Source organism: Ptychodera flava (genome assembly GCF_041260155.1).
Source record: "Ptychodera flava strain L36383 chromosome 23 unlocalized genomic scaffold, AS_Pfla_20210202 Scaffold_24__1_contigs__length_23054250_pilon, whole genome shotgun sequence".
Taxonomy (NCBI): domain Eukaryota; kingdom Metazoa; phylum Hemichordata; class Enteropneusta; family Ptychoderidae; genus Ptychodera; species Ptychodera flava.
In genome coordinates this window covers 11,672,732-11,690,418 of record NW_027248278.1, presented here as the reverse complement: position 1 = coordinate 11,690,418, position 17,687 = coordinate 11,672,732, and the positions used below count along the sequence as shown (strand labels likewise).

Here is a 17,687-nt window from a genome sequence, read left to right as displayed (position 1 = left end):
CCATATAGCGTGGGGAAATTGAGGAAACAATTAAATAACGTCTTTTTTTATTTCAAACGCATGTTTTTGTCTCTTGCTGGTAGCCGAATCATGGCGTTGGTTGTGTGGTCGATGTATTAAATTCATTTCCCAAAATTTGAACAGTGAACATACATATGAAGCTCATAAGATTAAATTATATGCAAATGATTTTGATATAAAAGTGATGACGTAGATCCTTTACTGTTGATGACAGTCGAAGTGGTGAAGTCGGAGCTGTATGCGCGGTGTCCATTTCACATTAATTTCGTGCTATCGGCTTGAGCTCGGACATCCAATCGCCAGAATGGTTTATTGTTTAACATAATTGGATCTTAAGGAAATAGAGCATTGAAATACAGCGCATGTGAACTGTAATATCACTGGTATTAAGATTTCAAGTTCAGCTTCAGAGAAGATAATCTTATTCATGGTCAATGTTTGAAGTGTGTGATCACAAAACACATAACTATGCTAAAAGGGAGACGTCTTGCTGGAATCTGACGTCAACATTGAGGGACATCTAAGGTACTGCGTGGACTTGGGACCATTCTTTGCTAGCTAAGTAACGCAATAAACCACACCGAGCGGCGGTATCCCATGATATTTTGACCAGTTCATGACATACATGCACGAGTGATAGTGAGTACATATATGTCGTGAACTGGTCAAAACCGAGAGGTAAACCCGTTGCTGGGGTGGTTAATTGCTGTTATATCATAACAGTATAGTTAAATGCTGTCGCGAAACATTAAAAAAGGACATTTTCTCTAGCTGAGAGATCGCGCGTGTTCCAACAGCACGGTTATTTTTATGTCTCGACCAATTAGATCGCAGTATATGTGCCATCAATATACTGGTATGATATAATATATGATGAAGCAATTGCTGATCCATCGCAAAGATTATAGCTTTTGTACCAAGAAAGATAAATTGATTTCTGCTATTTCATTAGTGTAATTGGTATCATCCAGCAGAGAGTAACTCCAGAGCCCAAAAACATGATCGCTGGCTGGTCGAGAAGCCTATAGGATTAGAGTCGCATTCTAATAAAATTTTCTGTTGGCCCCAAACTTTGATTGGTTCCGGCAACTTTAATGCCGCCTTCCCAAACAACACGCTATTGGTCTCCTATCGTATCAGCGGATTCCGAATCCATGGAGAGTTTAGCTTCCGAACAAAGAATCATAAATTGTTCTACATTACAGATGGACAGAGGTTTAATATTTTCATCACGATTTCATTTAAGAGGCCACACATATGAGTTGATAGAATAGTCTGCAACAGATGCTGGATAAATTTTAATTAAAAGTCTACAAGGTTGCAAGAAATGCTTCATATATTAACAATGTGATACTTAGTGAATAACTGCATGATGCCATTGACAACCTGAGAAACGGTTCGAATAGATTTATTAGAAAGTGAATCGATATGTGTCAGCTGTAATACTCTTTCAGTTTGCACAAATTTATCGCTAATTTGAGAATGTTTTCAAGAAATGAGCATTAAAACAAAATCGTCGTATACAACACATGTGTCTCATCACGGTTAACTATAGTAATTCAGTTGTTGATGTAACGACACATCAAAATATACCCGTGCCAAAAATTGCTCAAGCCAAAAATCTGGATTTTGCCGACCCATACTTTCTGTTTGGTTGTTGTTTATTGCGTATGATTTTGACGTCATATTCGAAATCTAACCACGCGTGCAGTTTGAGGGCAAAGGTTACATCAAATGCTCACAGCGCAAAGGCGATCAACATAAAGGCAAACTATAGCAATGATGGAGTAGTATATCAACATAAAACATACTACGACCCTTGTTTTGACCGATTATACTTGTCATATATAAATCCTCACCACGATTGGCTTGAGTACAGCAACATGCAAACATAGACATGCGCACTTATCGGGAAGGAAATTTGCACCAGATAAACATGTATGTCTGTTGAGTCGTTCTAACATTTACAATACAACTATGTCATCAATTAAACTGTCATTATCAGCCATGGTCTTAAATTATAATATCCAAATAAATTATTTAAAATATCGAGCAACACACGGAAACGACCGTAACGAGCATACGAGCAAAACTGTTGATTGCGCATGACCAGTTGTCTCCTCAAGCGAACCAACAAATGTTCTTGCATGATATGGTACGCTGTGCCGAAACTATGGACGCGTCAATTTTGAACAAGCCAAGTGTAGTCCTCATGACCATGATCTCAACATAACATTTTATTTATCGCCCATAGTTGCAGCACAAAGAAGACAAGTAACAGGAAAACACCGCTGGCAATGTTCTTTCTACGAAATAGAAGGTCCTATCCATTCTCAGTGCAAAGACTCACAGTTAAAATGGATAAAAATTGACATGTGTGGTTGGCACTGAGAAAATCGAGAAAAAAATTCGGTATTTCTTTCTGAGAACGACGCACTTAGTTATGTTAGAGGTTTATTTTATTAAACTTACTCCCTCACTGTTTTCCTACAGATGTTTCAACACTGAAGAGTTAATAAATCACAAACATTCTAAAAAGGCTAGGAATCGTTGTAATACACTCTCTGATAATTGACATCTCGACCTAAACTTCTCTATTAATCAATGTCATTGCGAACGCTCGAAGGTCAAAGCTAACAATAGTAGACCCATGGGTAGCCTCGTTCCACGATCATCCTACGCACAACCTTGAACCTGCTCCATTTCAAACTACAGTAAAACAAATATTGAACACGCAACATGGGACTGCTAACTTGAATTTACAGATCACCAATCTTTCGTTTTTATTTATTTATTTATTTATTTATTTATTTATTTATTTATTTATTTATTTTTTGAGCGTGACTGATTAACCCTAATTACTACAGCTATGCATCTAAGCCTCATTGAAAAGCACTGCCCTCAAGCGGCTGTCAATCATATCATGTCTAAACCGACGTCCTCAGGTATTCCCGCGAGGTCCCGGATGTTGTGAGTTACCATTCCTTCAGCGTCCCGTCTCTCTCTCACAAAGTCTGACCAGTTTGAATATCCAGCCGACACGAATATTGCAGCTCCTACAACGCACACAAGAGGAATACGGACATCCATTACAAAGCCTTCACATATAGAAATCTCAAACTATTCCCGGATTCGTCACGTACTTAATTTAAAGGGACAAAGTCGGCCACTTTTTCATGAATTTTGTTTGATTCGAGATACTACTTATATTGTTTGACATGTTGAAAGATACTGAATAAATGGGTGAGCATACATATATTCGACCCCAGTTTTAGACACGATACATGAAACCATCCCGAAATTGAATTAATGGTCAAGACCATTAATTCATTTTTGCAATGGTTCATTTAATTTGTCTAAAACCGGGGTCGAATATATGTATGGTCGGCCATTCATTCAGTATCTTTCAACATGTCAAACAATATAAGTAGTATCTTGCATCAAACAAAATTCATGAAAAATGGCCGACTTTGTCCCTTTAACCCCTGCATGTGTATCTTGGCTTTCACGGTATGGCTAGGAGTATTTGTTTTGAGTCCAATCAAAATTTTGAAATGCAAACGTTACTCGTTTAATAATAATTTAATAATATAATAGTCCATTTAAAACACGACAGAACGCACGTTTTCACGGTTGCTAGTTTGATTCAGTAAACAAAATCATCTCTATGTATTCCAGAACAAGTCTGCTTTGTTTTACGGACGAAAAATTAATAATGATCTCGGAAAAATTGTAAATGTTGCTTGGCACGGACGAGTTATGTAATGCATTATTTTGCCAAGGCACAAACTGTTGGCCTTCTCTGTTAAGGTAGCTCGCGCCTCAAAAGTAAAAGACTTAAACTTTTGCGTAAAGTTTCCTCAATGACACTTTCAACCATTCTCTCACCAAATCAACAATAAAAATCGGGGGTCACCGTGCAAAGTTTGGAACTAGTGAAACAAATTACCAAACATTTTGCGATATTTGAAATTCAAAATGGCCGCCATTCCTGTGTTAACTCTATGGGGGAAAAATCAAATTTTGGATTTTTGAAAAACTAAGCCGGTTAAAGTATTTCTTTCTCCAAGAGATTTAAAATGAGCCCCCACAAGTGGTAGATCAGAAAAGAAGTGTAGAAATTCGAGAGTCCGACTATATGTCCCTGAGGAGCATTCTACCTCAACACAATAAATATCAACCTCGGAAGGCTAACAAAAGTCTGATAATGAACCGATTATAATGATTTTTCTCTTCCCAATACTTACGGTAGGCGATTTCTTGTTCGACGAGCGATACCATGTAATAATCGTCAGACAATTGTTTGTATTTATCAGGGAACGCTAGATCTGCCGAGATGAAAATGTCTTTCTTTGGAATCCTCTTTGCCAAAATATCAATTATTTCCTGAATAAAGTAAACACACGGAATGTTTATTCCAATACTTCCACACTTTGTACATCAAAAATGGTTTTGTTTTTTTTTAACTTACACACTTGCATACGTTCAGTCACGTGAATCTATACAGTAGCTTTTTTATTCTTGTCCCTAGTGGATCATAAGGAAATTAAGGTAAGTAGATTTCTCATCTAAAACATTATTTTAATGTTGCAATAAGCTTAGAAATGTCAGCGCATTACCTAACTGCAGCGTTTAAATGTAACGGCATGATATTTCAGTTTCGACAAGGTTTCAAATAATTGGAACACAAGTCTTCATTAACGAAAACAAAACACATAGAATATCATTGACAGTATATGCAAGAATATTCGATAAATAATGTGAAAATGTAAAAGTAAGAGGCGTTTGTCTTGATATGTACTACAGCGGATGACATCCGAAATATTTTGGCAAAAGATGAAATGCTTCATGTGGTAGATAATACTGAAAACTTACATATATTTCGAAGCAGAAGGAAGTGTGGCCGCTAAAAATCGCGAAGACTTCCGTGGGAAAACTAAAAATGAGACAATTCACTCCCGCACAGGAAATTTATCATTGACGTCTACTTACCAACGACCATAGAGGGCAGGCTACATAAATACACTTGATATGTTCTCGTTTCATCAGGTCAGACACAGCGTCGGCGGCAATTTCAGCAAGTTCTCTGGTTTTCTCACGAAAAGGCGCACACAACCTTCCTTCTTTCTCCCTTCCAAAGAAGCATCTGTAACCAATAAAAGTGACAAAGTTGCTACTTTTCGGCACTTTTGTGGTATGACGAATGCACGGATAATGCACAACGCCGCTTGGTGTACAAAATGGACGTCGATGCAAAACTGCAAATGGTGGCATTGCGCCTACTCTTATTACAAACGCTCCACCAAATCTGTTAAACAGGTTAAAGGTATACTTTCACCTGTTCCAATTTTGCCACAGTTACCATGGAAAGAGAAAATCTAACCAATCACAGATTTTAAGCGGGTGGCCGCTTTTTATAAACAGCGCCCTCACATGGGCATTTTGAAAACCAAGGAACGCCCCTTTGACCATATATGGGCATATTTAGATTACAGGTGACTGTATACCTTTAACGTAAATTGAAAATAGGAAGAACAGCCTCTTTCCTATTTGGTGCCAGGCATGCGCAATGACATGTAGCGCCGCGAACCCAGACATCAAAGACGGCGCGTCACTTTGTAATTGTTACACCCAAGCTCAATGCTGTCGTGTTTTCCTCAGTTGACATTCTTTGAACCACAAAATGTTTATGTCGTTGGGCGACTTTGGTTCCAAGAAAACAGCCATAAATTACTGGTGAAGGTCTCTCAACATGCGCGATATGCCTTAAAGAATGATACGAAGGAAGGGTCGAGAAGGTTGCTAAATTTAATCATCGTAATTCTTGTACGCGACAATATGTACATTATATGTAAAACCAGCAAGTATGTTTCTTAAACTAGAGCTGACACGATTGATTGAAAGCGATAGCGATTTTTTCGCTAGCAATGTTAGGAAAGCGATACATACTTGACATCGACACGGTGACACGAATCACACTTGATGTCATAATGCTATCACAGCATAAGCATGACTGAGAAAGCTTTAACACTTTGCATCTTCCCGGCAACAACAAAAATTAAAGAAGCGACAAAGAACACAGTAACTTACGGCATTTCTGACGATTTATTCCTCCAATGCAATGAAAGATAACTCTGTCCCTGACAGAGCATTCTAGAAAAACGCTCCCCCACTGCTCTCACGTCTTTCGTCGGCAACAGATACTTGTCCACGGCTTTGTCGCTCCCCTCTCTATGACGTGTTCTGTGCAATATGTACGGTCCGTCCACAGAGAAGGCCACGCACTGTTCATTCTCTGTGTCTGCACGAAGTTCATCAAAGGTCTTGTCATGTTCCAGGATTTTCACATCATAAATTGTCGGGAGCTTGATACCCAGAACATCAAAATAAAACTGTTCTCTGGTCTGCTCGTATGGTTCATAGTGAATATCCCATCCCACGGCTTTCGTGTTGTGAGCTTTGCAGTCCTGGTTGTACTGCTCAATCGTTGATAAAGGTAATAGTTTTTCTAATTCTTCGGCATCGAATGTAACATCGAAAGACCTCATATGTTCGTCATTGTAGCCGCGAACGTGACCTCCGTGCAGGAAGAAAGGGGTCAAGACCAAAGTGCGGTTTGTCGAGGCGGCGAAGGCGATGGCGACTTTGAACCTTTCATACTGGGAATTCGAACCTCCGCCGAGTACTGACCTCATTGGCAGCAGATACCGAGTCGGGTTTCTGTCTTTATTGTGACCGAAGTTAGAAAAACTCGTTGTCGTTGCTTTAGAATGTAATGCAGAGTTTGACTGCGCGCCCTCTTCTATCGTCGACATTGGTGGTTTAGTCAAAATCCTATTCTTCTGTGTAGTCTGGTTGTGCTTGACGACAGCATCTTCAAAGTGTCCGCTGTCATGACTGACGTGCATTTCGATAGGCTTAGAATAAAGAAAAGATACAGTAGTTGTAGTCGAAATTGCAAACAGTCAAGTACAAGGCATCCAATATATGTATGTATGTATGTATGTATGTATGTATGTATGTATGTATGTATGTATGTATGTATGAATATACACGAAAATACGTATATATACAGAATCATCCGTGCATACGAATGTTCATGCGCCCTACCAACCTATCTATCTGTCTATCTATCTATATATCTACCTATCTATCTATCTATCTATCTATCTATCTATCTATCTATCTATCTATCTATCTATCTATCTATCTCAATATATCTATATTTCTACTAATTTCTAATAATATTTCTACTAATTGACCTACTGATTGATATATCTATCTATCTATCTATCTATCTGTCTGTCTGTCTGTCTGTCTGTGTGTCTGTGTTTCTGCGCATGTGTTTTAAATTGTCAGGGAAAGATTACGATATTAAATGATCTCATACTACAAAACATATGTGACAAATTTAAATACAACTACAAACACTCCAGCATTACTTTAGAAACATTTTTTCATTACCTCTTTTCTGAGCTCGCTACCATTCTTCTGACTTTCGTACATCCAAGGTGACCTGCCTGCGTATAACAAAATTACGGCAACTAAAATGAACAATACACCCAACTGAGGAGAACTTAAACAGCCCCTTCGTGACAACATAGCTTTGTCTCAGTAGAAACCAACTTTGCCTTCGCAATTGCAAACATGTAATACCAATATTTTACAAATTTTCATAAAAAGCTACAGTAAGTCGTATGGGGAACAGATTGGCATTTAATAAACACGAGCTTGGCAACCACGCCTTGTCAATAAAAACTGCGATGACCGTCGCATAGTAACAATATTGTCTGCCTAATGTTTCAATAACTTTTGCACACGGTAGACTTCATTTTGCAGTATTGGCACACTGCCCAATCTTCGTGCAATTAAGTGGGAGCTTGTTTTTAAATCTAAAATCGTGTATTTTTCGCTATGTAAAGGAAATCTAAGAATATCTCAAACACGACAAAATAACGTTGGCGAGTTCATTAACATCATCACGTTTTTGCACACGCAATACTTCTATCTCTAGGAATGACGAGTAAACAATTGCAATGATGATCTCTTCATATATAAATGATATTATATGTTTGCAATTTGACACCATATTATCCCACGACCTTTACATGATTGTTTCGTTGATGTTAATAAGAGATAGTAGGTTTACATCGACTTATTAATATAGCTAACTTTGAATTTGCCTTACAATCAGAGGATACGCTCGGTAAATCTGTTCTCGGCGTACATCAACTTCGATGGCAGCAAGAAAATGATAGTTTAAATGTAACCTAACAAGATGCTGACACCATTTCAATATCTTTTTGGACGCTTTCAATGAAATTTTATTTTTATTTCATCACTTTTCTTATCACAAGCAATCTCACATAGGCGATATTCGTTTGATCCCTATTTCAAATATTGATTTTTTTTATTGTTCTGGTTCTTGAGTTTTGCAAACTGGCGTATAACAATACGGAACTGTCCACGCATCATGTGAAGTTGCCATGGATATTACTTATAGGCTTCATCAATTTATGCCACTCATAGCTACATAAATATAATCATAATTTCTCCTACCCTTTCCAAGCGTCAACGACACACCATAACAGCAGTATGTAAGGTGAACAGTATTCGTAATTTGTAATCGCCTAAAACGCCCTTAATCATAAAAGTTATGCACTTGAATTTTGTCATCTCAACAAAGCGCTCATGTGACATCTACCTCGGGCTCAACTTTGATGAAGTGCTGGGTCAAGGGTCCGAAAAGAGCCAGTCAAATGTATAAAGTTATAGGCCGACAGGACAATACACACAGGATTTGCGACAGACATAGGCCGTAAATGATTATCAATAGCGTCAATCATAACTTTCCTACCTCTGAGGGGCTTCGAAATCAGGGCATACTGGCTGCCTAATCCAAACTAACGCTAAATTTGACGACACTTGTTGTTAAAATTTTCAGAAAATGTTACTTTTCCAATGCCATAATCATACAATCTCCGACAAATAAAAGCATTGTGGCTGCTCGTTAACATATTCATCGTCTTGTGATGAGACATATCAAACAATGCAGTTTTTACAAATGGTTACAGGAAATCTTCAGAATATAGAATAAACTATTTTCATGGCGTCTTTTTTAAGAAAAGTAGCAATGAATATTAAATAGTGAATCCCTCGAACAGACCCATTGACTTTGTTTTCTTGTTGTGAAATTATATTTTATTCCTTGCTTTCGTTGGTCGACAAACTTCTTCCATGTCTTTTGAATCTCGTAAAGTATCGACACGTGGTTGTACTCCAAAATTATGTTTTCTAGGGAGAGGTTGTCCCAACGGCGCATGTGCAAAGTATTTCATTCACGATATTTAGGTGCATCGCGTCAACATAGCTGCAAATTTTTAAGTTTACGATGTACATTATCAAAAACGTGTTTTATCTTTCATGAATCGCCAAAGTATCTTGCGTATGATGTTGGTATTGTTCGTATAGTACCCTTGAGTGAAGTTTCGATGACTCTACCTCCCTTTAATTGATTTACGAACGCTGCCGATGCATTAAGGATATAAAGTGCCAGTTTTTTTTACATTTCAAGGACAATTCAGTATTTTCCATTTTTATTTCCAGTACTGCAAATATTATAGTCAGTGGTAAAAGACTTTTAAGGATGTTTATAAGTCGCCTTCTCTCGACCAAGAGTGCAAGATTTTTAATTGAAACTTCGGCAAGTCATTTTGCAGTGTTGGAAAAGGTAGTTAACGTTTTATATGCGCAGAGTTTGCAAAAGGCTCAAGACGTGTTAGTTTCTTAATAACGTGGAAAAATGTATCCCACTTCTTAGTAACGTACTCTGGTTATCAAAGTGTGTGGCTATTATACAATCCTATAACCTACATTCGGTAGATATGTTTTGACCGAATATTCTTCTGTCTCTCAAAGACGTCATCGCGCGTACTACACCATCAAAATAACATCGTGATAAATGTTTCCATCTAAATGAAAGAAATGTAGGTTCTTTTACCGTGCTCTCACAATCTTGGAAATAATTCACCAAACGGAGAAATATTAGTCGAAAGATCTACTACAATATCCACTGAAAATTTCCATTGGCAAAAAAAGAATAACTGACAGAAAAAACTTAAGTGATACAATGCTCTTTATAAACAGTTTTTTATTTGAAATATATAATTAATATCCAGATAGACAGGCATACAGTAGATAGATAGATAGATAGATAGATAGATAGATAGATAGATAGATAGATAGATAGATAGATAGATAGATAGATAGATAGATAGATAGAGAGATAGATAGATAGATAGATAGATAGATAGATAGAGATAGATAGATAGATAGATAGATAGATAGATGGATAGATAGATAGATAGATAGATAGATAGATAGATAGATAGATAGATAGATCGATAGATAGATAGATAGATAGATAGATAGATAGATAGATAGATAGATAGATAGATAGATAGATAGATAGATAGATAGATAGATAGATAGATAGATAGATACCTTTAAAGTGACACAAAGGACTACACTCATAAACTAGAACCAAGCGAGGTATAATGACAATTTAGCATTTGTCCTACATGCGTAAATTGAAGTGTAGCTTTTAAACTTTGATTTGTACAAGTTCAAAAGCTTCGCAAAATAAAGTCAACTCCCATCATGATTTAATCTCGTGACATTAGAATCACCAAAAAACTTGTTGTCGTATTTTTTTCGTATTCGTCATTTTCAGTGTCATCCAAGGCTCATCAACACCCTTTGTGAGTGTGCAAAAGGGTATTGTATATCTCAGTAGTACAAGCTGTTATAATCTCGAAGAATTAAGTTCAGAACGAAAGTCATCACTAAAGATGCATCGATTTTGAATCTACATTTGTTGAACATAGTATGCGCCTCGAAAGTGAAAGACCTAAACTTTTGCTCAAACTTCCCTCGTGGAATATTTAAACGTCCCCATGCTATCCCTGTATGGGGAAAAGAAAAATTTTCGGTTTTTTTTCAAAAATTAGGACGGTGAAAGATTTTTTACACTACGAGCTTTAAAAAGAACCTCCACACATGGTAGAACAGAAACAATTGTAAAAGTTTGAGAGTCCGAATATTGTCCCCGAGATGCACTCTACCCTCAATGCAAAACTACTGTAATCTTTTAGCTGTCTCTTCCCATCCAAAGTGTCTAAATACAGTGATGAGGAACAAGAAATAAACCGTTTCGATGACAAGGCTGCATTCTGTGTTGAGCAATTAGCCATTATGTTATACATGTTTTTCCAAAAGTCAAGAGTAACATAAAGCTACTGAAAATATTTCATTGCCTTCCACCTTACATGCATAAATTTCGCTAACACGTTAAGGTGCAAGAACAGACTAGGACGATCAGTTCAAACTAATACAAAAAATCAGTATTTTGTTGTTGTGAAGTATTTAACAATTTGAGACCGTAAAATGCAGATAATGAGAGCATTCAGAATTATAACGTTACGTATACACAATTTTCGACTGCACTAACATGTAATAAGATGCTAGCTATGGGGTCCTTCACACATATTCACATTGTGGTGTTTGCGTTGCTGCCTATTGCAACTCTGAACTAATAAAAATCACTGCCATCGAAACTACCATTCATGTTAAAGGGGTCATAATGTATTCCCTTACACAGTAATCCGGGGATTGGAGCCTTAAGGGCACATACCACCTAATCAAATATTGATTGAATGAATTTGAAATAAAGTTGATAGAACTGACAGTTCTATCTTTCACTTGTCCGGTCATTTATATGCTAATCAGTTCAAATTGTCACAGGAAAAGTGATGAAAGACAGCTGAGTACAGTCGAAGTTAAAGACACAGGTAAAGTGTGCGACTCCACACGATACCTTACAACAACCAACATATATGACTCAGAATCTTCTTTCAAATTATAGCTTTATTCACATCTGCAGGAATACCGGCTAGTTCCCGGATGTTATAAGTTACTCTTCCACTTGTATCTCTCAGTTCTTTCACGAAGTCCGACCAGTTTGATGATCCCTGTGATATAAAAATTGCGGCCCCTGGAAAATAACATATTGAGCAGTTTTATTTTCGAGATGGCGCTCTTTGAACTCTATCGAAAGCAAGAGCATTAAGTTGTGTACACATTACCTTCAAGTTGTAGACAATTATCGAGAGAAACTTAACCGTCAAAACACAATTGTTAGCTTTTTTCTCTTGGTTTCAATGATATTCCTTGTAATTGTGGAAAAACTATAATTTACCCGCCAAACCGGAACTTCCATCACCCAAGCTCGAGGTTCAAGATAATACCCTTATTACAGAAAATCAAGATCGAGGTCATTTTAATTGTGGCGATAAGAAGTCTGTCACGGCAAGTGTCGTCACACCCAAGAAGTGCGTAATGATACTTCAAAATTGTTCCAATTATGACTTTTTCGTGAGAAGGCAAATGTTTACAAGAGAACAGTCAATTTTACTTCCTTCAATACAATCTAATAGTTAAGTGCGATTGTGAAAAGGAGTGTAACAATTTGAACGTTATACAAACAAACTTACTAGCTGCTATTTCCTGGTCAACGAGCGATAACATATAATAATCTTCAAAATATCGCTTAAATTTATCAGGGACGTCTAGATCGCCTGAGATAAAAATGTCTTTCCTTGGTATCCTCTTAGACAAAATGTCTATTATTTCCTGAAAGATAATTGAAAGGTTTTAAGATTAAGTACATTTACTCTGAGTTTCGTCATTTGCCGAAAGCATGCTTAATTCATGGAGAAGAAAACGTATGTTATGCATTCCAGAAATGAATTTGTTTGTTTAGAATACTTCGCTCTTCATTGTAAAGTTAGAGCATAAATTTCATAGAAAGGTACGATTGATAACTTCAATTGCGCTGTCTGGCTTTACATATTTACACTTCTCCTGGTAATATTAAAAAACACGACTTCCTTTGCAGAATGCTAAATGCTGTGAAATTCCCTGTTTTGCAGTGAGTGACTGACACCTATGTCTGTAACTGTTGTACATACCAGTGACCATAGAGGGCACGCTACGTATATACACTTGATGTTTTCCCGCTTCATGAGGTCAGCAATGGCGTCACATGCTTGTTCAGCTACTTTTCTGATCTCTTTCAGGAGGTCTGCGCATGGTATTCCCTTGTCCCTGCCGAAGAAGCATCTGTAAAATTGAAATAATTCATTGAACTGTTGAAGGTCAAGTCAGTGTAGTTACACTGTTTGTTTTGGGTCCATGCATAATTTTGAATGGTAAGCGAGTAAGCCGTTCAAACGCATAACAGAAAAATTAGAACTTACGAATGGTATGTTTCCTTGACATTTGCATGTGATAAACAAGCCCCTCCAGGCCCATTCAAATTTCTTTTCTCACCTCGATAATGTACACTTAAATGTGACATTGTGCAAATGCATGTGGATATTTAAAATACATTTAACAAAATTTATACACGAAATTTGTAGGAGATATTGTATTACACTTTTTTGCCATGGAATTCCCCAAAAATGTCCACGCTTTGGTTGCGGGACTAGAAAACTGACTGGAGGAATATTATTAACACGAGCTAATGACAAAAATGTAGAATGCGTTTGCACGTTATATGTTTGATTTTTGCTTCAAAATAATACGCAAAGGACATTTAAACTCACCATCTGCAGAAATAATGCAATAACTAATAACAAAGTCAGTGCCAAAATCCACTACGTCACAATTCCCTGACAGTTCAGCCTTTCGTGAAATTTTAGTAATTTCTCAGCTCGACACGGAACAAAGTGATTTCAAATTCGAGATTGATTGATTTAGGTCTGATTTTAGTGTAATGTCTGCCACGGGCTAATTGAATTTATTAGTGTGACACAAGAGATATTCAGTAATAACAGAACCTTACAAGTTTATGAACATTTATGTTAATGTGGATTGTTTGACAATGCCGACAAAATACAGTACGGCTTTCTTTAATAATGAGGCTGCATCGTTAACTGGTTCATAGTGGTCATTGTGTTGTTTGGTGTGAGAGATTGGCGAGATACGTTTACCAGAATAGATACATTGATAGGATAGGATAGGACAGGACAGGATAGGATAGGATAAGACAGGGTAGGGTAGGGTAGGGTAGGGTAGGGTAGGGTGGGTAGGGTAGGTAGGAGGGTAGGACAGGACAGGACAGGGTAGGGTAGGGTAGGGTAGGATAGGATAGGATAGGACAGGATAGGATAGGATAGGACAGGGTAGGGTAGGGTAGGGTAGGGTAGGACAGGACAGGACAGGGTAGGGTAGGGTAGGATAGGGTAGGACAGGACAGGGTAGGGTAGGGTAGGGTAGGGTAGGGTAGGACAGGACAGGACAAGATAGGATAGGATAGGACAGGACAGGATAGGATAGGACAGGATAGGATAGGACAGGGTAGGGTAGGGTAGGGTAGGGTAGGGTAGGGTAGGGTAGGACAGGACAGGACAGGGTAGGGTAGGATAGGATAGGACAGGACAGGATAGGATAGAATAGGACAGACAGGACAGGGTAGGGTAGGGTAGGGTAGGACAGGACAGGATAGGATAGGACAGGACAGGATAGGATAGGACAGGGTAGGGTAGGGTAGGGTAGGGTAGGACAGGACAGGACAGGGTAGGGTAGGGTAGGATAGGATAGGACAGGATAGGGTAGGATAGGACAGGGTAGGGTAGGGTAGGGTAGGGTAGGAAAGGACAGGACAGGGTAGGGTAGGGTAGGATAGGATAGGACAGGACAGGATAGGATAGGATAGGACAGGACAGGGTAGGGTAGGGTGGGGTAGGGTAGGGTAGGACAGGACATGACAGGGTAGGGTAGGGTAGGATAGGATAGGATAGGTAGGGTAGGGTAGGGTAGGGTAGGGTAGGGTAGGGTAGGATAGGGTAGGGTAGGGTAGGGTAGGGTAGGGTAGTGTAGGATAGGGTAGGGTAGGGTAGGGTAGGGTAGGCTAGGGTAGGCTTAGGGTAGTGTAGGATAGGATAGGATAGGATCAGCAATTTTGTACAACGCCATCCGATAAGTGGCAATACTTGATACGAAAAAACAAAATCCTGAGAGTTTTAACCTTGTTTCTGCCGAAACAATGGTTACGATTTAACCACATGACCATAATACCATGTTAGCGGAACATCAAACATTAATTATTTGATACATCAACAACGTACAGGCAACATCAAACTGGTAGAACTGTGGACAACTTACGGCATTTCTGCAGATCTGTTCCGCCAATGGAACACGACGTAACTTTCTCCGTGACAAATCATATCAGACAAATGGTCAACGGCCACTCTTATTTCTTTCGCAGGTATCAGACATTTGTCTACAGTCCTTGCTATGTCATCCTTGACACCGACTTTTCTGTAGAACAAAAGGACCGTCTATAGAGAATGCCAAACAAGCTTCGTCCTTAGTTTCAGATCCAGCTTCTTCGAAGCTGACATCGTGTTGTAGACACTGCACATCCTCTAACTTTTGAAATTTGATACCCAGTAAATCTTGAAAAAAATCTATTCTGGTGCTTTCGTAATGTAGCTCATTCACGTGCCACAAAACTACCCTTGGCACTTTATCGTTACAATCGTGTACAAATTGGTCAATAGTTGCTAATGGCAGTAACTCTTCCACTTTTTTCACGTCAAAAGTGCTCTCGAATGATCTCAAACGTTCTTTTGAGAATCCGATAACATGTCCCCCATTTAGGAAGAATGGCGTCATGACCAGAGTTCTATTTGTCAGGACAGCGAATCTGGCAGCTACTTTGAATCTCTGGTACTGGGAATTCGCGCCACCGCCAAGAACGTCCCTCATCGGCAATAGATAGCGAGTTGGCGCTCTGTCTCGATCAGTGAAACCGTCAGAGGAGGAACTGGTTGTTGGTACTTTTAATTGCACAGCAGGGCTTGGTTGTAGGTCTAGTGCGGTATCCATTGGCGTATTGGTGAGAAAATCTTTGCGGGATTTCGCAGGGTAATGTTTTGTGGGAGGAACATCATCATTCCCTCGATCATCGTCCGCTCTCGCTTCCATTGGCTGCTGGGGAAAAGGGTAAAAACAAACAAACGCGATAAATCAAGTCATGCTTATGTCACATGTAGGCTGGTATGAGTAAAATATGTGAAATTGTATCATTTACCCAATAAACTGTACAGCCAAACGAATTGCCCGCAATGATGCAATAATGTGTAAAACATAAAGGGGAATATTTCTGATGACATTCAACGGAATGAAAACTGATCTGGCATTTCAAATCAAAACAAACCTCTGAGAATTCAATAAATACAGCTAGATCATAATCTGTACTACTTCCAGAATTATCATTTTTTTAGATAGACAACCGACGTTCGTTTTTCCCTCATCACAAAAGAAGACAAACATTTGAAACTACAAATGGCTGCGTTTCATGATATGAAGAATTTCTAGCAATGGAACTTGATGTAAACGTTAATATACATATACGACTTGACTAAGTACTACAATGCAGGACAAAGCCGGACTCTTGGCACTTTAGTAAGAGCTATGTTTGAAGGACTATCTGATAGGAATGACATGATATGATAGTAACACTTGAACTACTCTTTCAAAATACGTGACATTTTGTTCTATCGATATCGTATTTGGTTGAAGCACAAATACAAGATGAGATACCTACATTTCCCTGCTGTACGTCGCGATCCTCAATTCAACGATAAAGAAAAACTACCAAATGTAAGGAATTCTCTTGTTCGGGTTTGGAAGAATCTGAAATGCTCGGCAACGAGTATCGGAGCGAATTTTGCCATATCTCTATTAAGAAAATAACTATACGCGGAACCGAGAGTACAAAACGCTCTGGCTCATCCATTAATCTCTAAAGTTTTGTGCTATATTATTATTTAGTTACCTGTTTTCCTGTTTCGCTTTGATATTTCTGACTTTCTTGAATCCAGGCTGGCCTCTTTGTATACAAGAAGGCCGCAAAGATGAAAGTGAAAAACATGAACCAGAGACAAAAACGTTGTTGACCACGACCGAGCAACATCCTCTTTTTATCACTGTAATACAATGCTGTCTTTTCAGTAGCAATCGCCAATTTTGAGCGAACTGTCGTGAATTTCGGTAAACTAATAACATGAATAAACACGCAATGACTACACCCCAACAAGTTTTTATACATTAATATGACAGCAGTAAAACGACAGCTTGTGCGTTTAATATGTGGCTGATGCGTTTTTATTTCGTTCCGTTATTCAATTTGTTGCCAGTTAAGTTACCTAGGAGAACCGACAATGCCGCCTAGGATGTAAACGACAACGAAAGAAACGACAATTCTCTGCATAAAATTTCGCTCTACTGTTTGACATTTCTCTTCTGTTTGAAATTTCTCTCCAATGTTTGAACTCTCTCTACTGTTAAATCTTTGAATCGCTCTTCTGTTCGAAATTTCTCTCTACTTTTTGAAATTTCTCTCTTCTGTTTAAAATTCCTCTCTACCGTTTAAAATCTGTCTCTACTGCAATTTCTCTCTACTATTTAAACTTTCGCATTGCTGTTTGAAATTTTGTCTCTACTATTTAAAACTTTTCTACTGTTTGAAATTTCTGTCTACTCTCTATTGGAATTTCTCTCTACTATTTGAAATTTCACTCTGCTGTTTAAAATTTCTC

The 17,687-nt window shown here is 38.3% G+C and overlaps 2 protein-coding genes across 2 annotated transcripts; both read right to left on the bottom strand.

Annotated features, from left to right (window-relative positions):
• Positions 1 to 1,622: 1,622 nt before the first annotated feature.
• LOC139124824 (uncharacterized) lies at positions 1,623 to 6,934 on the bottom strand. Its single transcript, XM_070690935.1, has 4 exons — positions 6,112 to 6,934; positions 5,014 to 5,167; positions 4,269 to 4,407; positions 1,623 to 3,077 (listed from the first exon to the last, which is right to left on the bottom strand). Exons 1-4 carry the CDS (start codon positions 6,927 to 6,929, stop codon positions 2,938 to 2,940), a joined length of 1,251 nt encoding a protein of 416 aa, XP_070547036.1. The 5' UTR covers positions 6,930 to 6,934; the 3' UTR covers positions 1,623 to 2,937.
• Positions 6,935 to 10,067: 3,133 nt separating this feature from the next.
• LOC139124880 (uncharacterized) lies at positions 10,068 to 17,157 on the bottom strand. Its single transcript, XM_070690983.1, has 5 exons — positions 16,925 to 17,157; positions 15,247 to 16,077; positions 13,050 to 13,200; positions 12,573 to 12,711; positions 10,068 to 12,073 (listed from the first exon to the last, which is right to left on the bottom strand). Exons 2-5 carry the CDS (start codon positions 15,306 to 15,308, stop codon positions 11,934 to 11,936), a joined length of 492 nt encoding a protein of 163 aa, XP_070547084.1. The 5' UTR covers positions 15,309 to 16,077; positions 16,925 to 17,157; the 3' UTR covers positions 10,068 to 11,933.
• Between the last annotated feature and the right edge of the window lie 530 nt (positions 17,158 to 17,687).